The sequence below is a fragment of the Camelina sativa genome, chromosome 2 (assembly GCF_000633955.1).
Source record: "Camelina sativa cultivar DH55 chromosome 2, Cs, whole genome shotgun sequence".
Taxonomy (NCBI): Eukaryota; Viridiplantae; Streptophyta; class Magnoliopsida; order Brassicales; family Brassicaceae; genus Camelina; species Camelina sativa.
This window is the reverse complement of record NC_025686.1, coordinates 13,152,440-13,178,417: the sequence shown is the minus strand read 5'-3', so window position 1 is coordinate 13,178,417 and position 25,978 is coordinate 13,152,440. Positions and strand designations below refer to the sequence as shown.

The 25,978-nt window shown below is 34.7% G+C and overlaps 7 protein-coding genes across 13 annotated transcripts; 1 reads left to right on the top strand and 6 right to left on the bottom strand.

The window, feature by feature from the left end:
* LOC109126655 lies at positions 1,614-2,373 on the bottom strand. The gene has a single exon (XM_019230435.1). The coding sequence runs from the start codon at positions 2,371-2,373 to the stop codon at positions 1,711-1,713; it is 663 nt and encodes a 220-aa protein (XP_019085980.1). The 3' UTR covers positions 1,614-1,710.
* LOC104751570 (putative two-component response regulator-like APRR4) lies at positions 3,256-4,682 on the bottom strand. The gene is made up of 4 exons (XM_019230433.1): positions 4,487-4,682; positions 4,017-4,163; positions 3,514-3,897; positions 3,256-3,407 (listed from the first exon to the last, which is right to left on the bottom strand). The coding sequence occupies exons 1-4, from the start codon at positions 4,680-4,682 to the stop codon at positions 3,256-3,258; spliced, it is 879 nt and encodes a 292-aa protein (XP_019085978.1).
* On the top strand, positions 9,150-10,960 carry LOC104723678 (protein DEHYDRATION-INDUCED 19 homolog 7). Its single transcript, XM_010442069.2, has 5 exons — positions 9,150-9,442; positions 9,529-9,665; positions 10,201-10,278; positions 10,369-10,604; positions 10,692-10,960. The coding sequence occupies exons 1-5, from the start codon at positions 9,364-9,366 to the stop codon at positions 10,804-10,806; spliced, it is 645 nt and encodes a 214-aa protein (XP_010440371.1). The 5' UTR covers positions 9,150-9,363; the 3' UTR covers positions 10,807-10,960.
* On the bottom strand, positions 11,029-13,576 carry LOC104723668. The gene is made up of 6 exons (XM_010442057.1): positions 12,886-13,576; positions 12,435-12,637; positions 12,080-12,338; positions 11,913-11,998; positions 11,723-11,817; positions 11,029-11,617 (listed from the first exon to the last, which is right to left on the bottom strand). Exons 1-6 carry the CDS (start codon positions 13,303-13,305, stop codon positions 11,394-11,396), a joined length of 1,287 nt encoding a protein of 428 aa, XP_010440359.1. The 5' UTR covers positions 13,306-13,576; the 3' UTR covers positions 11,029-11,393.
* Positions 13,795-16,492, bottom strand: LOC104723650 (probable polygalacturonase). Of its 3 annotated transcripts, none has more exons than XM_010442045.2 (6): positions 16,264-16,492; positions 15,695-15,994; positions 15,216-15,336; positions 14,963-15,137; positions 14,793-14,863; positions 13,795-14,678 (listed from the first exon to the last, which is right to left on the bottom strand). In XM_010442045.2, the coding sequence occupies exons 1-6, from the start codon at positions 16,270-16,272 to the stop codon at positions 14,032-14,034; spliced, it is 1,323 nt and encodes a 440-aa protein (XP_010440347.1). In that variant the 5' UTR covers positions 16,273-16,492; the 3' UTR covers positions 13,795-14,031. The 3 variants fall into 3 exon arrangements, with proteins under 3 accessions (XP_010440347.1, XP_010440353.1, XP_019090571.1); XM_010442051.2 differs by having other exon boundaries at positions 16,260-16,491; XM_019235026.1 differs by lacking the exon at positions 16,264-16,492 and having other exon boundaries at positions 15,695-16,249.
* Positions 20,529-21,925, bottom strand: LOC104723641 (putative F-box/LRR-repeat protein 9). Its single transcript, XM_010442035.1, has 2 exons — positions 21,572-21,925; positions 20,529-21,333 (listed from the first exon to the last, which is right to left on the bottom strand). The coding sequence occupies exons 1-2, from the start codon at positions 21,667-21,669 to the stop codon at positions 21,204-21,206; spliced, it is 228 nt and encodes a 75-aa protein (XP_010440337.1). The 5' UTR covers positions 21,670-21,925; the 3' UTR covers positions 20,529-21,203.
* Positions 22,086-25,951, bottom strand: LOC104723609 (translation initiation factor IF-2). 5 transcript variants are annotated; one of them, XM_010442006.2, is made up of 5 exons: positions 25,844-25,947; positions 24,992-25,013; positions 24,189-24,267; positions 23,262-23,691; positions 22,086-22,510 (listed from the first exon to the last, which is right to left on the bottom strand). In XM_010442006.2, exons 4-5 carry the CDS (start codon positions 23,673-23,675, stop codon positions 22,340-22,342), a joined length of 585 nt encoding a protein of 194 aa, XP_010440308.1. In that variant the 5' UTR covers positions 23,676-23,691; positions 24,189-24,267; positions 24,992-25,013; positions 25,844-25,947; the 3' UTR covers positions 22,086-22,339. The 5 variants fall into 5 exon arrangements, with proteins under 5 accessions (XP_010440308.1, XP_010440302.1, XP_010440321.1 ...); XM_010442000.2 differs by lacking the exon at positions 24,992-25,013 and having other exon boundaries at positions 25,844-25,951; XM_010442019.2 differs by lacking the exons at positions 24,992-25,013; positions 25,844-25,947 and adding an exon at positions 24,657-24,698.

Below are 25,978 nucleotides of genomic sequence, written 5' to 3'. Positions count from 1 at the left end.
AAATCTCTGCTTTCGAAGACTTATTTATATAAACCCCCAATGGCCTCTCCCATCTTTAAAACCCTATTCACCTATTTTACTAAGTTCGTTTTGTTTTTTGTTTTCCTCTTTTTCTTTGAACGAAAGATACCGTCGTCGGACTCGAATGAATTTGCGGGATTTTCAGTCTCCATGTAAATTTCGCAATGATGAAAAAAAGATGCGTCCAATAAAAATCGATACGTGACCTTGACCAAAGTGATAATGATAATCAACGTGTTATTTATTTAGCTTATATTTGGTTTTTGAACTAAGAAACGGTTTATAGTGTTTTTTCTTCTTTAAGTTAACAATGTTTAAGGTTTTCCTGGATCTCAATTCCACAGTCCTTGTACTCTTTTTTTTTTTTTTTTTTTCAGCTTAGTTTGTTAAATCATTTTTTTTCGAGTTTTATTTTAAAGTTGACGAAGTAAAAACATTTTCAGCAACTATGTGATATTTTTCTTATTTTAATAGTGGATTGGTCCGACCATTAAACCCGCTCCGATTATTGATCTTATGATGGGTCATTCCCGATCTGTTGGGCTCGCGGGTGAGTGGTGACCTGAAAAATCATATTCATTCTCTCGGGGTTTGTTCATGGGATATATTATTTTATTTTTTTAGTATAATAAAAAATCTATTACAAAAATTATAAAGTTTTCTAATATTCTTTTGTTTTTATTCATTAAACAAACAGTTATATATATATATATATGTAATACAATATATACATGCTTTTTTTTTTATACATGTATAAAATTGTATCTTGTGACTTTTTTTTTGTTAACTTGTCGTGGGCTGATACACGAGGTCCTCATCTTAACGGACTAAAAAGAGGACTCGTGTGTTGGTATTGATCATGTTTTGGCCCGTGGGTGGTTGTCCATATTATCATTTCTATGAAATATTTTTTTAAAACTTTTTCCAATCGATATTTTTTTAATTGTTTCTATGCGAGTTTATTGTAGCGATCATGTAGATGAGCAAGCATTTCAATAAGAATTTTTGGCAAATCTCATCTCAATGATGGGGTTTTCTATACTAAATATTGAATCCGGAAAGGTACCATATGCTTTCGAAATATTATCATAACATATTTACGCTTCCGGATCACGTTTTTTGTATGGCATAATACTGGTCTTTGTTTTACATTACGTTCTATGAAACATATTATTACGTTATAGACAAACTGATTTTGACTAACTATATATGGTCACATATTTATATATATATATATATATATATATATATCTGAAGTTATGATTATATTTTTTCTTGATGTGAACTAGGACGACCAACATGCATTATTAGTTGTTGGAGAAATACTAATTTATTGAAGAATTGAAACACTTACAATCAGTTTTTTTTGCAACTTCTTATTGTGAATGAAAAGAAAACAAACGTCTACTTCTTGACTTGACTTGCACCAAAAATCCATGCTAACACATATATGTTGAAAAGGAGAGAAGGGAATCCTAGGATATGCCACCTAAAATATATAGTAAATAGTACTAAACCCTAGAATTTTAGAAGTTCAAAGATACAAAAGAAATTGTAATATCATCTCTACATCTTCATGCTTGGCCCCGATCATGACCCATCTTGATTTCTTCTTGCAAATCCCAATCTTGCATTAGCCATACCGAATAAGATTAGGCTGACTTGTTATAGTTTATGGGCCGAGTAACATCACGTTTGTAGCTGAATCCTCCACTTTCCTGCTATACACGAAAGAACACATGCTGAAAATAAGAAATGACCATAATGTGTTTTCAATAAACATAAGAAATATAATTTAAGCCTCATCACCTGATCTAAACTATATGTGTAAGGAGGAGAAATTAAATGAGGCAAATTTAACATGGATGATGATGTCCCAGCTTCATGATTGTTCCTCCTTTCCAAATAAGTATACTCCAACTGGCAAGGGTACAACTCTACTTCATCCGGGTTGGGCGTCAACATTAAGGCTGCAGCTGGCTGCTCTTCCTCTTGAAAGTTGTTATACCCAAAAGTTTCTTCGACGGTGAAGTCCGAGGTCTGATGGTGATGATGATGGTGATGGTGATATTGATGATTCATCACTAGGTCTTTACCAGAAACCGCAGCAAAGGCCTCATCATAATGATGTTCGAGATGTGTCATAAGATTGTTAGGGTTCGTGGTGTGTTGCGGCACATAAGAAGGTTGAGGAATATTGTTGACATGATGTGTTGGCAATTGGAAAATTTTTTCTCTGAAGTATTGTGATGCAGCTGCTCCAACATACATTATTCCTTCTTGCGGAGTTATCAAAGATAGGTTTGTTGTTTCCTCACTCTTAATCTTTTCATTCTCCTTTTTCATACCCATCCGAAATTTCTAAACACCCAATTAAGAAAATAGTTGAATGGAATTATCCATTGTTATAATGATCCAAAAAAAAAAAAGAAAAACTAAAAGCAAATACAAAGTTAAAACCGCTAAGTATACAATATGTAAGAGATCATGAACTATAGCAAACCAACTTAACTTAAAAAGAAACAGAAAATATCTATAAATGAGAGATTCGATGTGATTATTTAATAGAAGAAATATAAAAACTAATTTTATCCATATAACTTATAACAAAAATACTGGTGTGTACAGAAAATACTAAAAATGATGTATAAGCATTTTATTGGGTGAACGCCTCTCTATTATTTCTCCTACCATCTCTAATAGTACAGATAAAAAAGATGGTTAATGAGTAAGCAGCTCATATAATATTCGTAACACATTCTGGTCGGTAACATTTTAATCATCCTAAAAAAAAAAAAAAAATCAGTGGACCACAAAAAAAAAAAATGGAACTGCTTAGCAAAAAAGAAAAAATGGATATAGTGACGAGAAACATCATTTTTGGAAAACTCGTTTTAGTTTTGTTCCCTAAAAACTACTACTATGAGAATGAATTTTAAATGTATTGGTTTATATAACATATGCATTATAAATGTTCAAAAGATCTTATAAAACTATTGTAAAACTTTAAGTTATTTAATAAGTACCATTATTATAAGTTTATAACTGATTCATAAAATCCTATATAAAAAAAGATAACTACTCTATAAAAGTTTGATAGTTTTAAAATTTGAGAGTAAAATAGTGGTATTTTTTTTGTAAACATGTATTTGTGGTAGTTATGAAAACCTCCTCCTTAATTCTAAGACTTAGGTAATCAAAGGAAAATATATTAAAGCATACCGTTGGTAGAAACTAATGGACTGATTTTATGTATTGGTTGTTGAACAATATAATGATGTGTAGTATACATACAATAAGAAACGTTACCTGGAGATGGCTGGCTACGTTTTCTCGACTGATGTTTTCAACATTCATGATCTCTAAAATTTTCTTGGGAACAGCTTCTGCATGAAAATCCAATTATCACATAATTATACACTTATACATATCTATTGAGAGAGATAATGAATCCGAAAATGGTAACTATGAACAATAGTGTTTGTGACTCACTATGGTGTCCCAGAAAATTCACGGCGTCTAGAAACTTTTTGTGAAGCTCACCGTCCCACACGACCCGTCTTTTCTTGGAGCTAGAAGCACAAACACGATCATGATCATTATGATCCTCCTCGTTGACTTCTGCATTAGGGGAACTACTTCGTTGTCTCTTGTTAGGGTTTCTTATGGTGGAATCTCCCACCGAGGATGACTTCTCACCTGCTGCTTTCTCTTCTGCCTCTACGGTCACAAGACTCCTCCTTCCTAGCATCTTCTTTACCACGTGTTTAAATATTATCCGCAAATCATCGGGTCTTATCGGTTTTATGAGATAGTCAATAGCACCGGTACTCATCCACTTGACCACCGATTGTATCGAGTCGTCTTTAGATATCACTGCGGGTTAAAAAAGGAGGCTTTTGTTGTTGCATTCTGAAACTACTCTTAGTCCAATGTAAATCACATGATAATTAAATACTTTGATTAAAAAAAATCATATATGATTAGGTTCTTACTGATTATTGCAAGATCCATTTCTGATCCGATTTCCGAGATACACCGGATCCTATCACCATTTGAATTATTAGCTTGTATCATAGCAATGTCGAACTTATTGTTGCGGAGTAGAGATATAGCAACACCTTCTTCATTGCATGTAGTCACTGCAAAAATAATAAGAAATGATGATGGTCAGAAAAATCTTGTCCTCTATATAAATCTAGTTATAGATCATAAAATATGAACGACGGCTCTGAAACTTTGTTTGATTCATCATGTTCAGAAAATCTGAAATGGAGGATGACTCTCAAAGCAGGTGTCAAACATAGGTCAAAATTTAGAGCAATTTTTTCTAAAAAAAATATTTTGTTATCAACGAAAAAGGGGCACAAATGTTCTTTCATAGGACATTGAAAAATGTAAGACCAGCTTTGACTATAGACTTCATAAAAGTAGATCAACACTCGAAAATGCATAAAATGATCACCTTGGTATTGAAACTCTTGGAGATGCCTCTCCAATATGAGAAGATACGCAGGATCTTCATCGAATACTAACACTCGCAAACCCTCGGGGAAGTTGCTTGGAAACATGTCGGAGATATTGTTTGGATGATCTCTAGATGGACGGCCACCACCATCGTCACTAGCTGGAACTCCACCGTGGTCCAAAGTCTCAGCCATATTGGACGATCGGTGGCTGCATATAATACTGCGTGTTTTGAGCCTACGTTCTCCCTTTTAACCAAAAATTATTCTGATATTATCACATAATAATTATTAATCATTTTTAAATGAGTAAAGATAGGAAGTGGACCCCAAACTAATTTATCTTAGTAACAGAATTTTAGATTTTGGTTTAGCTTCGAAAAATGGATTAAGGAAATTACGTGTAAATTTTTTTACGCGTGTTCTATTTTTTACTTTCTCTTATATCTCTCTGCTTCTCTTTTAATTTTTTTTTTTTTTCTCAAGAAATCACAGCAGCATTGATACGTTTTGGAGTGAGAGAGTTTAGAGGAGATTATATATCATCAGTGAAGATTTTGGTATGTTTCTATGTTCTTATAGTATGTAAAGTCTTGAGTTTTGATCGTTGCTTAAAGAGTCTCATTGTCTTGGCCTCTTGGGTAGAAATCCTTTGTGCTCCATTTTGTTTATCTGGCTCAGAATCAAAGTTTAGTTTTTGGGTGTGAGTTCAAAGTTACAAAAGGCTAAACTATATACCCTTGTTCTTTTGCTTATTACTTTGGTCAAACATATTTCATAGCGCATGTGTCCAGAGGAAGATAAAAGTGATCATGGCCTCGCTAGGCATTGGTTTCTTAGCAGAATTTGGACGCATGCATATATACGGCTAGAGATGGATAAGCTTTTCGCCGAACCGAATTATTTATCTAATACTTTTTTGAATTGGGAAGCAAGTTTCTTTGTTCAGTCGTACATACCAAGCATTTAAGAGTCTGAGTTTGGAATTTAGAAGAGTAATGAGCTCCCATATATCAAATGTTTCTTCTCTCGATAGTCTTGAACAGTTGTTTTCAATCTTTAAAGAAGTGTATACTTGCTATGATCCGTGCAGATAGCTTTGAATCTTGGAAAATCTCTGTGTACATTTCAGTCAACGATTAGAGAGCTACAATTTTTTTTTTTTTTCCTTACTTTAAGACTTTTGAGAGAAAAAATGAGGCTGGTTTCTATATTGACTAACTATTTTTGATTGCTTAAATGTCTGTTTTTAAGGATGTTAATTCAAGATATTTCAAAAGTTCTCTGAAGACTGCATTATCGGGAAGCAAATAAAAATAGATGGAAAGAGTGCTCCTTTACAGCTATACTACGCACACATATAAGACGTTTGGTGGAGAAATAATGAGTTGTCATTGAGGTTAGATCTATTATTTTAAGAAACCCTTAAGTTGTTCTAAAATTTATCCTCCTCCAATGGTAAAGGGTTTCTTAAACTTGTCATCTTCTTTAACTTGTCCTCCTGCCATCTTCTTTTACATGTCAACTTGCCATCTTCTTTTACTTGTCAACTTGCCAAAACTGATTGAAACCGAAAACATAATCACAAACCATCTGCAGCAGCCAATTTCATCGCCTTTGATCTGCAACAAACCATCATCTCACCACAAAGCTTCCAAAATAAACCTGCAAAACGAGAAAAGAAACGTAAGAAACATGAACAAAAAGAAGCAACAGACGTGTTAAGAGGAAGGAACAAAACCCTTTGAAGATGTTAACACAGAGATGCTTCATTGCTTCCCTCCGATCAATCTTTGATATAAGTTCTCATAGCCATTAAGAATCAGAACTTCAATTCTCTACTTAGAGAGGGTAGAAAAGAAAATACAAACTAGGCAAACTGATTCAGCTACTTAATAGCTACTATGTAAACAACTAACAAAACATCTAAAAATATCATTCTCATAACTAAACAAAAATAACAAGTTAAGGTCAGTATAGCTCTAATTTACAAGTTCAAATCAAACTGATTCAGCTACTTAATAGCTACTATGTCGCTACACTGACTTCAACTTCGACCAATTTTAAAAGTAAAACAAAGCAAAACCCACAGAGCAAAACACTGAAGGTTAGCTCACCAGATCGGGATATAAGCGTAGACATAAATATATTTCTTGGAATCAGCGTCCATCTCTTGCTTAGAGTTGTCGAATTTGCAAACGATCACCGTCTAGAAACTTACAACTCTGCCCGCTGTTCCTGCAAGTAAATATTACCGCTGGTCAAGAAAAGAAATATACTTTTGCACTATGTGCCTAGTTAGTAGTTAGGAGTCTTAAGACCAACATAATGCACGCTAGCTAATTAGAGCGTAAGCTTTTCAAAGGATAACGTAACCACTACAGAATCATGTGATCACATTAGCTTACATTTGGTTACATTTGTTTAGCTTGAGGTGTGATTCTTCAAGTTCGATTGTCAACAACCGTTCCTGAAATCACATAACCTTTATCAGGAAAATGCAAAGAAAAAGTATGAGGGGGAAGTGCCGAAGAGTGAATCCATAAAAAAAAAACAAAAAAATTCAATAGATGAACACAAAAATTATAGCTCGTAGACGTTTTCGTCCGCCAGAGAGACGAGAGAAGACGAAAAAGAGACGAGAGAGACGAAGAAGATCGACCAAAATTTTTTTCCCTTTTGTCTTAAAATTTTAACCAATCGGAAACAGACACCTATGCGTTTTTTAATTTTCTCTTCAAACTCCTTTTAACATACGATTCTTCACATTTTAACCCTTTAATCTTTTTAAAAATTATTTTTTAGCCTTCTTTTGTATGAAACTCTTACTTCAGAGCCAGCATTAAAGCTGCTCTCGGCATTAGCTACTATTGATTCTACCATTTTTTTTTTAACTTTGTAGGTGCAAGTATAGGACACTGATGCTATGAAAAATTATTGACAAATACGACGTCAAGTTGAATAATATATAGGTAAAAAAACAGGAGGAATAACTCTAGACATTATGCGACTAACTAATCATTATGCGATAACAACTCAACCAATCACTTTAGAACACTCATAAACACAATAACTTTAGTCCAATAAGGGGTTACCCATGTAATTTACTTAGATTCAAAAAAATTCAACTACTATCACTTTGTTTTATAATTTTGTAGTTCTTTTTTGTTCATTTTTTTAGAAAGATAAGAATACAAAAATTTTGGTTGATTTTACCGAAAAGATTGTGGAATTACAATCTAGTGATATATTAATATTAAAAATATATTTAGTCATTAAATTAGGAATAAGATAAATATTAAAAAAGTGACAATAAATTACGTTTTCTTTTTTAGATATAAGTCGATAAAATAGATTTGATTTAATTAGTTGATGTGGAGAGTGGAAGCATCAAACTACTTTTATGAATTTTTTTGAAATACTTTTATCCAATTACTCCAACCAACTATAGTTTTTTTTATATAAATTATAAGTCAGGGAATTTCAGAAAATATGTAGTAGCATCTTTTTTCCTTGTTAGCCAGAATCATTTTTCTTTACTAAAGAAAATTTGTTGGAATACCATTGCTAACAATAAAAAAAAAATAGTTGTTATGATTATTGCTAACTATATGGTTGCGGTTATCCAAGCATAGTTGTTTATATATTCGTATTAGTTTATTATTATAGGAAACATGTATATATTTATATATGAACAATACTTGGATTCACCCCTAGGGGTGAACCTTTCCATTCACCTCCTTATAAAATAAGGAAATAAATCTATATATATTATTATAAATTAAAAAAATTTAAACCGCTCTTTAATAAACCCAAACCGACATATATAAAATCTAAACCTTAACCATCTCATTTGTGAACCCAAACCGATATATAATTTTGTTCTACTTGTAAAATCTAAACCATAATCATCTCATTTGTGAACCCAAATCGACATATAATTTTGTTCTAATCGTGAAATCTAAACCCTAACATCTCATTTGTGAACACAAACCGATATATAATTTTGTTCTACTTGTAAAATCTAAACCCTAACCATCTTATTTGTACCCAAACCGATATATAATTTCATTCTAATTATAAAATCTAAACCCTAACCACCTCATTTGTAAACCCAAACCGACATATAATTTCGTTTTAGTTGTAAAATCTAAACCCTAACCACTTCATTTGTAAACCCAAACCGATATATAATTTTATTCTAATTTTAAAAATCTAAACCAAACTAATATTTAAATTTCCTTAATTAAAAGTATACAGAATTTGTTTCCTTAATTTGATTTGCTTTTTAATTTAATTTTGATTTATTTTTTAAATGAAATATTATATGAAAGATTCTGATTGGCTGAGAGAAAAGGGGGTGAATGGAGAAGTTCAACACAAAAACAAAAAAAATCATATAGAGTGGTTTAGATGTATTGTGTGTAATTGCCATTTCACTTTCATTTGTTATCCACTTTCCCTAGTAAAAGCACAACTTAGATATATAATTAGTGGCTAATTACCAAAAAAGAAAAACAAAACAAAAAAGGAAAAAAGAGGAAAAAAAAACATACACACACGCACGAGCCACAAAAGGCCACACGTGTGAAAGTGACATAATAATAATATATTAATTAATAAACGCAGTTACAAAACACAACCACTTGTTTCGGTTTGGTCAAGTCTGTAAATACAAACAAACTCCGAACCAGTAGTTCTACTTCTGGTCACAGCTCTTGTTTCCACTCTCTCTCTCTCTCTCTCTCTCTTCTCTTTACATCGTTCTAGTTCTAGGGTTTGGTTAATTTATTAGATTCAGTTTCTTCTTAATCTCTATAACATATCCTGTAAATTATCTGTTCTTGTGTTCCCAATCTTTGACAATTAAGAAGAAATGGATTCGAATTCGTGGATCAGCTGTCCTTCTGTGTTTTCATCATCGTCTTCTTCACGGCGTTACCAATCTCGTTCAGGTTTGTTAAAGATTGTAAAGTTTCATCCTTTTGTTGTGATTTAATGGTGGAAAAAAAACACTTGTTTTTATTTGGGGTTGGGGCAGATTTGTGTTTGGGAGATGTGGAAGGAGAAGACGATTCGAAAGCAGAGTTTATGTGTCCGTTTTGTGCAGATGAGTTTGATATTGTTGGGCTTTGTTGTCATATTGATGTGAATCATCCTGTCGAGGCTAAGAATGGGGTAATGTGAATTCTTTTACTTTGACTTCTTTTTAATAAATATTGAGTTCCATGGCTTCTTAGGTGTGTTTGGTTTATGTTTAGGTTAGGTTTAATTTCCAAATTTTGAAGCTTTCTTGAGATGGAAAACGTTGTTGCTTTTAACCCATTGTTTTGCTTAATCAAGTGAGCATTGTAACCCGTTGTAATTTACCATTTGACTCTCTTGAGAATGTTTCTGAATTAAACGGTTGTATAACTAGTAATTTAAGGTCTCTTACGTGCCATCTTTGATATGTGAACACTGAACAGAGTAGTTAAATGATCACATTGAGTATTACTAGTGTACCATGATACTAGTAATCAACCTAACAAAGTGTTGCACTTTTACGCATTATTTAGCTTAATCAAGTATCAAGTGTTGTATCTTGCAATGCTTCTGAATTAGATGATTATGTAATTAGTTAATTAGTTTTCCTTGTGTGTCATCTTTGATGTGATAACAGAGTGCTGAATGGTTATATTAAAACAGAGTTTGCTTGTGATTGTTGTACTAGGTATGTCCTGTCTGCTCAAAGAGGGTGGGATTGGACATCGTTGGCCATATTACAACGCAGCATGGGAACATATTTAAGATATCCTTATGAAATTTAATTAAGCTCTTTAACGGTTTTGGTAGAGTTGAAGAGTTATTTTGCGTATTCCTTGATAGTGAGAGATTTTACGTGCAACGAAGGAGAATGTTGCGTAGAGGTGGATATAGCTCTGCCTATCTTACGCTTAAAAAAGAGCTTCGTGAAGCTAACTTACAGCCTCTTGGAGGGTCTTCCACTTTCATTCCTTCGTCCAATATAGATTCTGATCCTCTGCTCTCATCCTTTATGTTCAAACCCCCTTCGGCTATACCCATCTCTGAAGTAGACTCCGTAGCAGAAGTTTCACCTAGGGACACCCCTAAAAGGTATAGTGTCATGCTGTCCTATTAAAACATGCGCTGCTTGCTTCGGTTTGTTTTCACATAGAGCCTATTTTTGTCAATACTTGACAGCAACACAAGACAAGTATCACTTTCAAACGAAGATCAAGAGAAGGCGAAAAAGAGTGAGTTTGTGCGGGGATTGCTTTGGTCAACCATGCTTGAAGACAAGTTCTATTCCCTCTAGATATCGTATATTGTAATGGTGTATCAAGCAATCATACATTAGTCTCAATGTATGTAGCAAGGCCTTTATAGCTTAAGGGCATGCAGAGTATATGTTGTAATCAAATGTTCTTGGGGTATCTTTTATGTCTATAAAAATAAGAACTTTTTCTCTCTACTAAAGACTCAGAAATATGTCAATGCTTAAAACTTTTCAGTATAAAAACCTGGTAAGAGATTGATATATAAGCCAAAGCTGTGTTTCAGTTCAGCAATCAAATTGTATCACAAAAAGTGTTGCTTCTCAACATTACAAAAGCACTCCTCGCAGATTTCACTATATGGGCTCCTCAAATCCTTATTCAGGGAAAAGCAAAAGACTAAGTATCAGAAGATAAAGGAAGATTAGGCTAACAATTCACAAAGCATCTTCTGAAAATGTAACAGCAGAGACTCTTAAATCGCCTGAAAAACACGCAAGAGTCTGTCCACTATTTGGTGGTTCTTCAGTGTAAGAGAGACTTTATATGTGAAGTAAGAGCAGAGCAGATAATGGGTCTTTTGATCAGACCAGAGGCAAATCGATGGTCAAGAAAGTATCTTTCATTTTCACCTCATTTGTGGGCTGTTAGAGGTGAAGAATCTGTAGTCCGGATGATCAACTTGCAGACGCTTGAGCCATTTTTCTGCAGCTTGTAGCAAAGAAGTGATCTTTTGGGACTCTTGACTTCTGTTTTGGTTCCACACGGATACTTTCAGCTTATAAGATGCGAGTCCAAAAGTAGGCAACGGTAGCTTTGTCGTTCGTTCTGAATCACTGCAACCCATAGCACCTGATCCAGTACATAGACAACACTGTGTAAGAGGTCACACTAGGTTGTAACGATCAGAACATAGTAACGATCTCATGTTCACATTATGTCATAGGCTTTACTTACTTTGAGGAGGTGGTGTTGAGAGAGAATGGAACGTTAGAAAGCATGCATCGAGATTTTGTAGTGTTGGACCAACCGGTATTCTGTATATTGGATACCTAAGACACCATAAATTAAAAAATTCGTCATTTCATATCCGTCCACGCATAAGTAATGATCTCAAGACTCACAAGAGGGTTCACTTGAAACATACCATGACACAGAGACCCAACTGGAAGGAAGAAGATCACAGCTGCGGTATGTCATGAGCTCGGGAAATCTTGACGCAAGATCCGAGACCTGGTGTATATGAAAGCGTTAGTAAAAATATTGAAAGTAAACAACGAAAAGAGCTGTCTTTGTTTGAAGAGAACATTTTACTTTGTTAGCCAGAGGTTCACGGCCAAACGGAGGTTCATACTCCAAGTACTCAAATAGTAACCGTCCCTGAGTATTGCTGATATCATTTTCTCCACTAGACAACGAGCCAGCAACAGATTGATCTCTCAGACTAACTCTATTCAGTTCGTTGACACTCAAGCCCACCTCATTCTGCAAAGTCTTAGCATGATTAGGTAACTTCTCAACCCTACTACTGCTGCTTCCTTCACTACTTCCTTCGTTATCCTCAACTGGATTTCTAATAAAAACAAGAAAATAATCAAAACCATCAAATAGAAAAATAGACGGAAGAGCTCTTTCGTACAATAAACCTTAAACATCTCAAACAACTAACCTAGGCTTCTTCGACGGGTCAACATATAACTGAATACCAGATAAGTAAGGTACATAATACTGGACGGTGGAGTCGCTCTCCTGCATATCTAGAGGAACACCAGCACCATATGCACTCCATTCTGCAAATGACTCCCAGAGATCCTCCAGAACAAAATATGTATGGCAATCTGATTCACGGGTTTTAAGTTCCCACCTGCTCCTCTAGAAAAAAGAAAACAAACACGCAGCGATAATCAATGCTCACAACACATCTTGCACTGAGTTCTAAACTAAATCACAAGATAGTCTCAAAGTCTTCCCAATTCAACTCCAAAGTATGATTACAAAGTCTCACTAACTTACTTAGATCAACAATACAAACGAGATTATAAACACAACAAACTACAATCTCCAGTTCAAGCAGAGCCGCAAATGAAGCAAAAAAGACTCAAGATTTGAAATCATCTAACCATAGGAAATAAACGGGCAGGGACAAGAGGAGTAGTATGCTCCAAGAACCGATCCAAGTTAGACCCATCACTCTGAACCCGACTAGACCGACCCGACCCAGAAGAAGAATCAGAAGAACCGGCGCAAACATCAGACCCAGAAACAAGAACCCGATTCTTGCTGCTAGTCTCCGTAACACCAAGACCTTTCCTAGACCTCGGGGGAGGCATAGCAACAACACTGGCAGCCTTCCTCCGCTCCTTATCAATCAAAACCACCTCTTCTTCTTCTTGATGAGCATCATCACGCCGTTGCTTCTCCCTAATCTGTTGCTGCAATTGCGCCTCTTGCTGCATCCTACGCATCGGAGGTGGGTTATAAAACCGATTCTCACCACGGATCGCTGTACGTGCGATTGAAACTCCTCCTGAACCCGACATTGTTACGCTAATCCCCAAATAAAAAAAAAAAATCGATCGCTTCGAAACAAATTGAAACCAAAAAAACTGAAAATTTCTTTCTCCCCAGAAAAAACACAGAAGAGAAGAGAGTTAAAAGATGCTTCTTTCTTTGTACTCTGGTTGATATCAAAGTGAAAGACTTGGGGGAAAAAACTAAGTGAGTTTCTAGGGTTTTAGAACAACAAGAGATTGGGGAAGATGAAGGAACCAAATGGGAAATTTTTTTTTTTTTTAATGATATTATTTTTTTATCTATCACTCAATTAGTTTATTTATTAATTTAATTTTTGGGGTTGCACAGTAAGGAAAAATAAATATTATGGTGGCGAAAAAAAGAAGAAGATGGTTGGGAAAATGAAGAGGTGTGTGTCTCTGTGTTTGGTAAGCGAATGGTTTCGTCTCTTTCACGAAGCAACTCTTCCTTATTGGGCTGGGCTTTCTAAATAAGCCCAATTACAACAAAATAAAGATTTGAACAAAATTTTCTTTGATTACTACACACATGAATGAAGAAATGAACCTGTACAAGATTATATAAAATCTCACAAGCTGCAACAACACCAAACAATGGAGGGGGGAATTTTGAACAGGTTAAATTCTACACACTGTGGTTTATTGGATGGGGAGGGGAATAAAGAAAAAGAAAGAATCTGACCTTTTTTAGCTATCTTAAAAAAACAAATATGAATCATGCGGAGCTGACTCTCATAAGGACTCAGCTCTACCATAGTCACTATCAAAACTCTTTAGCTCAGGGCATGGTTCAGGGACTACGGATTCTGATGACCCGTCAACATACGAGCATTGCCAAGAATCAACAGGAGAATCCGAGTTCTTGATCGACAGAGAGATGTTCGATAAGATGATCGAAGTGAAAGGAGACTCTTTGGTTCCAAAGAAACCCCCGGCGATGCTGATGTTTTCTCCTACAATGTCATGTAATCTGATGTGACTCACGAGCGGGAAAGCATTTTCGTCGAAACCAGAATCCGGATGAGTGCCGAAGCTACCGTTGGCTATAAACGCAGTACCAACGTTAACCATATGGACGTTGGAGATATCAATCTCTTTTATGTAACCTCCTCTTCCTTTTGTTGTTCTAAAGGCAATCCCGGTTAACGAGTTGTGTATGTGAACATCTTTGACCTCGACATCAGATATGCCACCAGACATTTCACTACCAAAGGAAATGGAGGAACCATAAGCTCCTCCGAGGTGAACGTTTCTTATCTCAACGTTTGCAGTAGCTCTTGCATACGAAATACCGTATTGGTCCCAACCGCTTTTAAGGGAAATTGCATCATAACCCATGTTGATGGTAGAATCTTGGATACACACATTTACAGTAGAATCTGAAAGAAAAAAAAAATAGAAAACAAACAGTATGAGATTCTAGTGCTGCAACAATTGTTTAAACACCTATTTATGCATCAGCTGTCTTGTTGGGATCATTCATAACAACTAACCTGGGACAATGCCGATGGTATAAGGAGATTCAGGAGAAGTGTTAGCTGTTACATTATGAATGTATACATTGCTGCAAAAGATCAGTGACCAGAGTTAAAGAGTTTACCAAATTTTTCAAAACCAAAGGAGCTAACAATTATAAGTGAGGCATTTTCAAACTGATGCTTACTTAGAATAAACCGAATGGATAGTATAAGCAGGAGCATTCAAGAACGTAAGATTTGAGACAAAGACATTTTCGGAAGAGACAAGCTCGATGAGGTGAGGGCGACTGTACTCTAAAGAATTGGTATTGAACCGATCCCACCAAACCAGGCCTTGTCCATCTATAGTACCATTATCACCTAAGACCGAAAAATATGGAACATTAGCATTGACAAACAAAATAAAAATGAAAAGATCAAATCATGTATTATTATTACCTGTTATTATTACATCATGTAGCGTATCACCGTTTATCAAACTCAGGTATCTCTTCCCTGGTAGATCAACGCCCTGTCCATATGACGGTAATGGATCCACTACTTGCCAATGCGATGGATCCTATATACAGATTTTTTGTTCGAGGTAAGAACCAAAAGACACAAATGTTCTGATTGGTAACAATGCAGACCATGGTACATAGCTACGACATTTTGAATCACTCAGGCAGTATTGTAAATGGAGCTAGAGATCATCCTAAGCCACAATGCCTAGTTCACCAAATTTGGGGTTTTCTACACATCAAAATCTACTCCATCAGGAAAAGACATGAATCTCTAAAGCTAACCAGAAAGTTCTATGGAGTAGTTAAGCCACACACAAACTCTGATCTTAAGACAAAGAGAGGCACACACACACACACACACAATAGAATGATCAAAAACATAAGACAAAAGAGGCGTAGAACATACAGACATACCTGGGAGGCAAGTATGACGGCGTCTTTGTCGAGAAATAGAGTAATATGACTAGTGAGATTGAAACTACCAGTGAGCCAGCGTCCGGGAGGAACAAAAAGCTGAGCACCACCTTTATCGGCATAAGACTTAAGAGAGAAGACAGCATTCTGAAAAGCAAGTGTGTTCAACGTTTTACCATCTCCCACAGCACCAAACTCCGTAATTCTCATAATGTGTTCTCTCATCTTCGGTTTCTGATCACATACGCCGCCGTAAATCGGAATCACACAGCTCAATGCCAGCAACAAAACTAGTTCCACCTGCAAAAAAAAAAAACAAAACATAAAACTCTTACTAAGAGCTACCAAAATTCAGATCCGAATACGATAAACATAAATTGGGTTCGATTCTAATAAATAGATAACAAAAGGAATCATTTCTCAAACGGATCCGGAGAAATGACCAAGACCCAGAAAGCGAATTGGATTCGAGTTTCGAAGCTTCGTCTCGATCAAGGAAATTTCGGACAAGACAGCAAAGGACAAGGAGAGTTAAGAACTAAACCAAAATAATAAGAAGACGTACTTACTGGCATCATCTTTAGTTGTAACGAAAAAAAACACAAAAGAAAAGCTGTCAGAGAAAAAGGCAGGGGAAAAAGGGGAGAACTTTTCGCGCCCAAATGTAACCCGACAGTGAGAGAAAGAGCGAAGAAGAAGGGAGTGAAGGAAAGAAAGAAGAAGGAGAAGAGTTATGATGACCACAGAGAGAACAACAACACAGAACAGAAGAAGCTCTTTTTTTTTTTTTTATGATGATGATTGAGCAAACAGTATAAAATGATAGAATAAAAGACAAATTATGATATTTTATAGTACAGAATAATTACATTAAAAAGAAAAATATTTTTTTAAAAAAGATGCAAAATTAACCCCAAATGACAGCCTTTATTTATGGGGGTATTAGCATTTTAAGACTTTATAAATTATTGAGCATATTAAGGAAAAGACAACCAAATGGTAAATGAAAAATAAAAATATTATATTTTAATTTAATGTGTTATAAATTTTATCATTAATTTCCACTAATTTGCAATTACTACCATTTTTTTTTTCTTTTGGCTACAAAGAATGAAGAAGAAGAATCGTAACGTATTATCGCCGACAGATCTTCTCATTCACCGGCCGAGAGAGAGAGAGAGAAAACGACCTCTTTTTTTTTTTTGCTTGTCTTCGTAAAGAAAAAATAAAAATGGTTGTCTGAAATTGATTTTTTTTGTCTTTTATTTAGAGAGTGCATGTGTTTGGTTTTCTTTTTGTAACTTTTTTTAGATAAGAAATTGTTTTTTTAGTGTTTGATTTTTTTTTTTCTAATGTTTTTGGTTTTATTATGTCTTTTTCATTGTTTTGTCGTCGTCAATATGATGTCATAGTGTTATGGTCTAGAACTCTAGATGTTTAGGAACGGAAAAATATTTAAAATTTGAAATCCAAAAAAAATATTGGATATTCAGAGTTTTCCGATCAATATCTGATCCGAATTTGCTATAGTGTCTAATTCTTTTCACATTTAAGATATTCCTTCTGTTCCAAATTAATCTATAAGTTCTTTTAGCTAAACACACAAAGATAAAAAAAAATAAAAATATTATAACATTTAACTAAATTCAATCAATAGAAAAATACTAAAAATTTTAAATAGTCAAAATTATCAAATTAATATAAAAAGTGTACAGAAACTTGACAAAAAAAAGCCTAACATATCTAATATATTGAAACTGAGGGAATATATAGAATAGTAAACTGTGATTCTGGCATCATAAATTATATATATATAATATATCTTGGATTTACTTATTTTATTGACAATATCTTTAACTTTTTTAAAAATATTGATTTAACCGAAGTAAATGTGAAGTAAGTGTTAAGTTTTAACTCCTTGACGTCGGTCGGTGTTTCTCTTTTGTTTTCAATTTTCAATTTCATGTTCTATATATAAATCTCTAATAATTTGCCAATGATTTATGCAAATTCGTTGGCCTTCTTTTTTCAATTTTTCATAATTTTCCTCTCCTTTAGGATGAGATTCATTCCGACCACAATAGGACGAGTTTATTGGTGGTGTGTGGATGCCTATCCGCTGAAGGTCTGTTCAAGCGATTCTCTTTGTTCTATGATTGAAATCGGTTCTCATATGTATTGTCGACTTTGTTTCGACATAAACTTATTTTTGAGAGGTGATTTACAATGTTGGATCTGGGATCCCGGTGACTCAACTGATGGCGACTTCAAGACTCGGCAAGAACTTATCATTAAACACCATCTCCATCTCTGCTCAGTGGTTATGGGCCTCTTTCACTCACATCTAAAGGCAAGGAAAAAGTTTGATGATGATTTATTTCCATTCTCTATGTTTCAGTGGTTTTGGAGACAGTTTATCTTCTACCAAGGGAACAAAAAGAATCACCAACCGTTACATCTACCAAATGACCTTTTATCGAAGTCATCTGAAGAACTTACCCGAACTTTTCAATTCTGGCCATTGAAGAATATCAACAAAGGAATCAATATTATGGATTTATCATGAGTGATATTTACAGCCAATATAGTACCATCGCCTAGCGCCGGAGATGGAAATGTTTGTATGGTTAGCGATGTAACTGATGGATCACAAGCCTTTGATTTTCAAAACAAGTTTTAGTGCTACATAACAGAAGAGACAGCCCAACAAAAAGATCAAAATAGACCGACAACAAAGACGATGAAAGAAAATAACAGATTGATTAATCTGTTGACATTTAAGGCTTATTTATAACAAAAACGATATGTTTTTCACTTTTGTGTTGTGTCCTTAAATATTGGTTGTATGGTATGTAGAGTTTCAATCTGTAAGGTCATTGATACATTTGTATTATTGTATTCAAATTATTAAAAAATGAAGATGTTAAAAAAAGACTAATCAATTATTATCATATTTAAATATCTTATTTCTAATTATTGTTTAATTATTAATTTTTTATATTTTACTGTAATCAACTTAATATCTCATTTTAGTAATCTGATCTTTAAGTAAAAAACATCAAAAGATTAAAAAATTGATATAGATATATTACTTTTTGTGCCAAGAATATCAAATTTTGAATAAAAATATTATATAAAACAAGATAAGGTTTAAAAGAAAACCAAGAAAAACAAGAGAATGAAAATGAGTAAAGTTTGAATGTATATACTATATAGTAAATGTGGGAATATTAAGAAAAAAAAAACAGAATTTGTTAAAAATGCCCTTTTTGATATACCCCTTTTCAAAAATACCCTCTTTTCTGGCCATTTTTATTTTTGCTCTCTTTTAATTTTTAATGACCATTTTACCCTTAGATGAAAATTATTTTATTCAATAAAAAGAAAAACAAATTGTCCCGCCAAAAAATTTCCGACATATTTTCCCGCCAAAAATTTTTCGAAAAAATTTTCCCGCCAAAAATTTTTTGAGATAAAAAATTTCGACAAAAAAATTTTCCCGCCAAAATTTTTTCCGCAAAAAAAAATTTACAAGGTTTTTAAAAGGTTTTTAAACACCTTGTAAACGCTTTTACAATGTTTTTAAAAACCTTGTAAAAGTTTTTATAAGATTTTTAAAAGGGTTTTAAAAGGTTTTTAAAAGGTTTTTAAAAGGTTTTTAAAAGGTTTTAAAAAGGTTTTCAAATGGTTTTTAAAAAGATTTTTAAAAGGTTTTTAAACACCTTGTAAACGCTTTTACAATGTTTTTAAAAACCTTGTAAAAGTTTTTATAAGATTTTTAAAAGGGTTTTAAAAGGTTTTTAAACACCTTGTAAATGCTTTTAAAAACTAAAAGCATTTACAAGGTGTTTAAAAACCTTTTAAAAACATTTACAAGGTTTTTAAAAGCGTTTACAATGTGCTTAAAAACCTTTTAAAAACCTTGTAAACACTTTTAAAAGTTTTTTAAAAGCGTTTACAATGTTTTTAAAAGGTATAAATTTCAATATTTTTTGGTGGGAAAAATTTTCGATTTTGGCGGGAAAAATTTTCGATTTTGGCAGGAAAAAAAATATTTTGGCGGGAAATTTTTTTGGTAGGAAAATATTTTCGATTTTGATGACTGTACATTCTTGCTGTCACTCAATAAAGGGTAATTTGGTCATTTTGTATATAAAAAGGGGTAGTTTTAAAAATCGTCAACATAAAGGGGTATTTTAAAAAGGGATATGGAAAAAAGGGCATTTTTGAGAATACCCAAAAAAAAAAAAAAAGGGAACTGTGGGGAAGAGAAGGGAAAGTCTCAAAAAAAAAAAAAAAAATGCCATGTGGCTGACAGTGAAATAAGCTGAATGACTAATTTTGCCAGCCTGTCACTTTTTGTCTTCTTCTTTTTCTTCCCTTTTATGTTTTCTTCTGTTTCTATTTTCATTTCATCAAAGTTACTGATATGATATGATATAGTTCAATTTTGTTTTGTACATTGTTTTATTACGTCAGATATTTCAATTTTGTTTTCATAACAATGTTTCTGCAAAATACTGTAACAAATAAAGTTTACATGGGCGAGGGATCGATTAATTCTTTGAATATATAAAACCAATTATCCTTAATTCTGTTACTATTAACAGAATATAAATCTAACCGGATCTTGTTCAAACTCAAGTTTGCAGCTAGTACATTTGATGATGTTTTTGCAGACGTTGATGACATTGTAACAATCGTTTCACCATCGGCATTGACGAGAAACGTGCTAGGCGTCGATGTTGACACCATGGATTATGCTAAGGTAGAAATTGACGAAGAATGTGTAAAACGTTGGTGTCGACACGAGAGAATGTGTAAACGTTGCAAAGATTGAGCACTATTAGTAATTAGGCTAATCCTTATTAACCCGACAAGAAGGCGATGTTCTTATAAGAAGTTTGTGACTTGCGCTGAAAGAAACATGCTATATCTGGCGAGTAATTCACACGCTCGAACTCAAAAGCTAACACTAAGGTAAAAGAGGGACACAGACAGACATCCACTGAAACTAGTTACTGAAAAGAGGACATGAACAAGTTGATAACCAGTCAGTACAACTTGTCACTGCATTCTTCACCGCGCTTATCCTTGTTTAGTCATAATACTACGAGTCAGAATGATAGTTGCATGTCGTCGACGTACTCCTGCTCGCTGTCATCATTTTTGTCGCTGTCATCATATGAGTAATCATAGCCTTCTTTGAACCTATCGTAACACTGCTTCTCTAGACCCCCAGGCAGGTAAACGTTGAAACACCGACAACGTATATCAAGATGTTCTAGGTTTTGAAAATTGTCAAGAATGGCATTTAAACCAGCGTCTGATAATCCGTTCCCTAGAAGCTGGAGGTGGCGAAGACTAGGCATTGTATCAGCGATTGCACTAGCGCAATACCATCGCCAGATTCCACCAAGTAATCCGAGACTTTAAGCTTTAACAGCCTTATTATCATCAACGTCCTCAGATTTGGACAAGACTGGCATACAGCTTTCAAATCCCATCCTCAGATAAACGAGTCTGAAGAAATCTCGAGTTCTTCAAGCAATGGGAGCTTCACAACAGCTTCGAGAATCCCATAGCCGGTTACTTGTTCACCACAGTCAACAACTCCAAGGCGTCTAAGATTACTTGATCTGCATATCAGATAAAGAGTTATTATAACTGCTTATAAGAACAACACAACAACCTTCTTTCCTACTACCTTTTATCAACAACACTTAGGAACAAACTCAAACACAATTTGGGGGCATTTCATATAACTCAAACCCTAGACAACACAGCATTTGAGAGGCTTACTATAATTAAAAGATCTCAAGCCTTAACATTATCAGAAAATTTTGTGAGTTTTAGGGATTTGAAGAAAGAAAGAACCTATCGGCGACGTAGGTAAGGAGAGAATCGCTCCCGAAGTTCTTAATGTTGATCTCCAGCAAGCCTCCACGGCTAAGATCAACGGCGTTAAGGCACATGTTCTCGAGGTCGAACCTCCAAGCTTCGAAGTTTTCTGGGATTCACGTCGCATCGATTTTGGTCCACATCGATGGGTCTTTTTACATACGCGTCGCCACGAGCTGCACACCTTCTGAGCGACGTGGAGTATCTCAATCGTGCTTAGACGGAGAAGAATTAAAGACGTCAACTCCGGCGGAAGCTCCGCCCAGTTGCTATGATTTTCTCTTCTCTTCATCGCCGCAGAGGCAAAAGACGACGAAGAGAACTCGAGTGTTTTCTCCTAGCGATAAAATTACACTATTGCCTCTATGTCTCTATATAATTACGAAAACATTTCATGCTGATAGAGGTCTACTAAGCCCATTACTTGATATTGGGCCAAGGCTCATTAGTTATAATACTACTCACGTTGTGTTATTAAAAATCAATGAAAGATTCAAATTAATGGACAGATGTTCTTATTAACCACCATACATGACGACATCAAAACCACAAACAAGAGATCGGTTCAGAAGACGTATTTCAAGTTTTTATCCGAATTATGTGCGTAATGCAAAACGGCTAAACACAGCCTTTGCCTTTCTTTGTCTATCTGAAGAAGAAGAAGGAAAAGAGTTGTCTTTCAACAAAAGGGACTAAAGTGATCTTCCCTTAAAACAAAGATTCAAAAGAAGAGAAGCTTTTGGTTTAAAGAACAATGGTGTCAACCAAGGCTTCTGTAATCTTCCTCTCCAGTTCCTTTGGCTCGATCCACAATGAACTCTGCTCATGTAGTAGCTTCTTTCTCTCTTTGATCTTCTCTTCCCTTTTTATACCCATCATCTTCCAGATCTCTAGCTTCTCCGCTCTTTCTTTCATCTACAATTTATTATACACAAAAGACAGGTCTATATAAATCAACAGGTCTAAGGAAAACACTATGACCATTACTGCTCCAAGGCTGTGTGACCAAGAGAAATGAGGAACTCAAACAAGAATCAGAAACCAGGGATTGTGTACACTTCTCAGTCAATTTGCAGAAACAAGTACGTGAAATCAATTTTATCAGTCAGTAGACACTATTTTGGCAAATGTGTGCGTGTACAATGTTTCATCTACCTACAAGCTCGAACAAATGAAGCTTCTAACTAATAAGTTTCACTGCCCTCCCACATTCCCACTGAGAAAGCATCAAGATCAAGCATCGAAACCTATCTTATGTTTGATACAGGCAAGATTCCAAAGCTGGAACCACAACAACAACAACTACTGTAGAGAGACCATGATGATTACAGGATTCATAGAAAAATCTCAACTTCTAAGCAACGATTATCCAAGCTCTTAATTAATTATACATCTCCAGCTATACTCCAAAGTTTTTTTCTCTTCAAATCACAAACACCCTTTTATATATTACTACACCTTAAACCACAACTAGGCAAAGTTCCCAAAATTTCAAGAGGAAACAACACTTTGTTTCCCCATATGCCAGACAAAGCTTATCCAGACCCACCCTTTTCCTCATTTCTCCAAGAATCATCTCACACTAAACTAACTAGTTGATTCAACATCCATCACAGTTCCTATACAAGGAAGAAAAGAATTGAGAACAGAGGAAGTGAGAACTCACCAGGGTTTGCCTGAACTCTTCATCAGCAATCTTACGTTCCTCAGCCCTAACCTTAGCAGCCTCAGCCTTCAACCGTCTCCTCTCCTCATTCGCAGCTCGTTCAGCCAACAACCTAGCCTCATCCTTAGCCTGCTTCTCAACACGAAGCATCTCAATCTCATGAATGTACTCTTTACGATACACTGTAACTTTCTTTGCATAATCTCTCCTAAGTTGTGCAAGCTTCCTCTCTGCGTCTTTCGGATCCTTTGGAGCTTCCCAGCTACCAATATAGCTTTCTGGCTCAAGAAAGTTGTGAGTCTCCTGGTGGTATCTATGGTGAGTGGCCTCAGCAGAGAAAGACCTGATAGACCCAATCATGGAAGCGTTCTCACTCTGCCTCACGAGACGGCTTAGCTTATTGCAAAAAGCCATTTTTTTTTCACTGAATCTGAAGAGAGAAAATGAAAAACACAAATACAGATTAAGATTCAAGGAGGCAGAAATACAGATGTAAAAATCATTATGAACGGCACATAATAAAACAGATAACCAAAATCTTTGCCTAAATATGAGAGAAATTGCGATGATGAAAGAAGCATTACCATTGACTAGCACCGAGCCAAAAATGTCAAGATTATGATCAGATTCGTTAAAAACTCTATTTCTGGTTCTATAATATAGAAGATTAAAACAAACAAACATACTAAGGAAGATTAAAACAAACTATGAGAGAACCGGAGATTATAAAACAATGTGTCTTTGTTTATGTTATAATCTCAATCTCAATCACATTGTCAACCAAAATACATGCAACGGCAACAAATCAGTCACACGCCACTCAAAACAAATGTTTAATATAAACAAATGGCCAAAATTTACTAAAAGGCAAAAATCATTGACCAACAAATTATATTTTATATCGATCAGTTGTAGCAAAGGAAATACCTTCGTGTCAAAAGACCCTCACGTTCAAGCAGATCTTCAAGCGGCTTCAGTGGATCAGCTTCTCATTAAGAAGATCAATCTGCAGAAACAAAGATCTGAATTTCTTAGATTCAGCTTACATTGTCATTGCTGCGGTTGCATGTTATAACTTAACAAAGAAAACAACAGAAGTGAACTAATTATTTGACAACAAATATTCAGAAATCATGAGACAGAACACTTGCATAATTCACAAAACAAGTTCATTCTTCCTCGATCTTCCTAATTCATATGATATCTACACAACCTGATCCTGTTATCTTTGATTAGCTAATTCAACCAGCCAAGACAGAATAGAACAATAATTATGTGTTCAAATTATGTGTTCAAACACTAACTCATCATATTTTTATTCTATAAGTGGAGACACAGAAGTATAACCCAGAAAAAAACTTTCTTACGGTGGCTGAGAGAGTGAGAGAGACTTACGGTGGCTGAGAATCGATTTGGGGATTTTAGTTTTAGGGTTAAGTTATCAATTGACTAAAATAAGAGAAACGACATCGTTTATCACATATGATTTTTTTTTTTTTAAGTCTCATGGGTACCCATAACCCGATAAGATAAACCCGAATAAGACTTTCCAAATTGGGTACCCGAACCATTTAAAACCCAGAAAATTTTAACATATCTTTGGGTCTCTTACTTTTCATGGGTCCCGGGTACCCATCGGGTTAAAACCCATTCTTAACATCCCTATTCTATATTCAACAGAGCCACAATCAAGAGTTTATTAATATAGATTCAGAGTGATGAACACTTACCATAAACACGAGAAGCAACAATCTGCAGAAACCATATTAAGAAAAGAAAAAAAAAACGTGAATTTATTTTGATCATCTAAGGTCACAACAGTTTTGACATTCTTTCACATAAACGGCTTATATAAACAATAAAAAACGAGAGACCTCACATGATAGAAGTATTCATCAAAAAGACATGTAATGCAATAGTTCCTCCTTTGCCAAAAAAACTAGTAAAACTAACAACAATCATCAACCTTCTAAAGTCCACTAATGACACTAAGGCACTAAAGAAACAGAAACAGAGTCAGGAAACCATGACAGAATCACATCTTGTAAGGATTCAAGAATTAACGTTTACATATTCTCCTTTATCAGACAAAACTTATGCCACTACTTCAAATGAGGCAAACGAATAACTTTGATAAGCCAAGAACTAGTATCCTACAAAGACAAGATTGGTTTTACTCATTATCTTAATCCTACTTCTGTTCTTACAAAGATCACACTTAAAAAACTAATTAAGAATTTCCTACAAAAAAATCTCAAGCAAAATCATGTTCCAAGGAAAAAAAATGATTCAGAAAAGTTCACCTAGCATTGAACATCAATCCCACTATTTCTTAAGACAAAAGGGATACAAAGATTTTTTTTTCACTGAAGAGAGAAATGAAAAACTCAAATACAGATTCAGATTCAAAGATACATACAGAGAATTCGAAATTAAGTGTTTCTACGTTGCAGCAACAATTAGAGGTTCTGGTTTGGTTTAAATCTTGATTAATGGGAACAGGTAGGGTTTATGAATCGGGGAACTCTACTTAGGTTTAATGTAAGCAAATGCGAAAGTATAAATTGGGTGAAGAAGCTTACCTGGGAGGGATGAATCGACGGAGATTTGTGAGTTTGGGACAGAGAGAGCAGAGGAAGAAGAAGAACAACGGCGTGAAGCTTTTTTTTAGGGCTGAGAGAAATGAGTGTAATTGTATTTTTTTTTTTTTTTTTAAA

Excerpts from the sequence above, each read along its gene's own strand:
- LOC109126655 (XM_019230435.1), bottom strand. The coding sequence starts at position 2,373 with ATGGGTATGAAAAAGGAGAATGAAAAGATTAAGAGTGAGGAAACAACA.
- LOC104751570 (XM_019230433.1), bottom strand. The coding sequence starts at position 4,682 with ATGGCTGAGACTTTGGACCACGGTGGAGTTCCAGCTAGTGACGATGGT. Across the intron at positions 3,898-4,016 it reads AATGGATCTTGCAATAATCA|TGATATCTAAAGACGACTCG; the intron begins GTAAGAACCTAA and ends TTTAACCCGCAG. Across the intron at positions 3,408-3,513 it reads GAATTTTCTGGGACACCATA|AAGCTGTTCCCAAGAAAATT; the intron begins GTGAGTCACAAA and ends ATTTTCATGCAG.
- LOC104723678 (XM_010442069.2), top strand. The coding sequence starts at position 9,364 with ATGGATTCGAATTCGTGGATCAGCTGTCCTTCTGTGTTTTCATCATCG. Across the intron at positions 9,666-10,200 it reads CTGTCGAGGCTAAGAATGGG|GTATGTCCTGTCTGCTCAAA; the intron begins GTAATGTGAATT and ends TTGTTGTACTAG. Across the intron at positions 10,279-10,368 it reads AGCATGGGAACATATTTAAG|GTGCAACGAAGGAGAATGTT; the intron begins ATATCCTTATGA and ends GAGAGATTTTAC.
- LOC104723668 (XM_010442057.1), bottom strand. The coding sequence starts at position 13,305 with ATGTCGGGTTCAGGAGGAGTTTCAATCGCACGTACAGCGATCCGTGGT. Across the intron at positions 12,339-12,434 it reads GACCCGTCGAAGAAGCCTAG|AAATCCAGTTGAGGATAACG; the intron begins GTTAGTTGTTTG and ends TGTTTTTATTAG. Across the intron at positions 11,618-11,722 it reads CTCAACACCACCTCCTCAAA|GTGCTATGGGTTGCAGTGAT; the intron begins GTAAGTAAAGCC and ends GTACTGGATCAG.
- LOC104723650 (XM_019235026.1), bottom strand. The coding sequence starts at position 16,018 with ATGTTTTGTTTTTTTTTTTTGCAGGTGGAACTAGTTTTGTTGCTGGCA. Across the intron at positions 15,138-15,215 it reads ACATGATGTAATAATAACAG|GTGATAATGGTACTATAGAT; the intron begins GTAATAATAATA and ends TTTCGGTCTTAG. Across the intron at positions 14,864-14,962 it reads ATCCATTCGGTTTATTCTAA|CAATGTATACATTCATAATG; the intron begins GTAAGCATCAGT and ends GATCTTTTGCAG.
- LOC104723641 (XM_010442035.1), bottom strand. The coding sequence starts at position 21,669 with ATGTGCCTTAACGCCGTTGATCTTAGCCGTGGAGGCTTGCTGGAGATC. Across the intron at positions 21,334-21,571 it reads CTTACCTACGTCGCCGATAG|ATCAAGTAATCTTAGACGCC; the intron begins GTTCTTTCTTTC and ends TCTGATATGCAG.
- LOC104723609 (XM_010442000.2), bottom strand. The coding sequence starts at position 23,675 with ATGGCTTTTTGCAATAAGCTAAGCCGTCTCGTGAGGCAGAGTGAGAAC. Across the intron at positions 22,511-23,261 it reads AAGAGTTCAGGCAAACCCTG|ATGAAAGAAAGAGCGGAGAA; the intron begins GTGAGTTCTCAC and ends AATAAATTGTAG.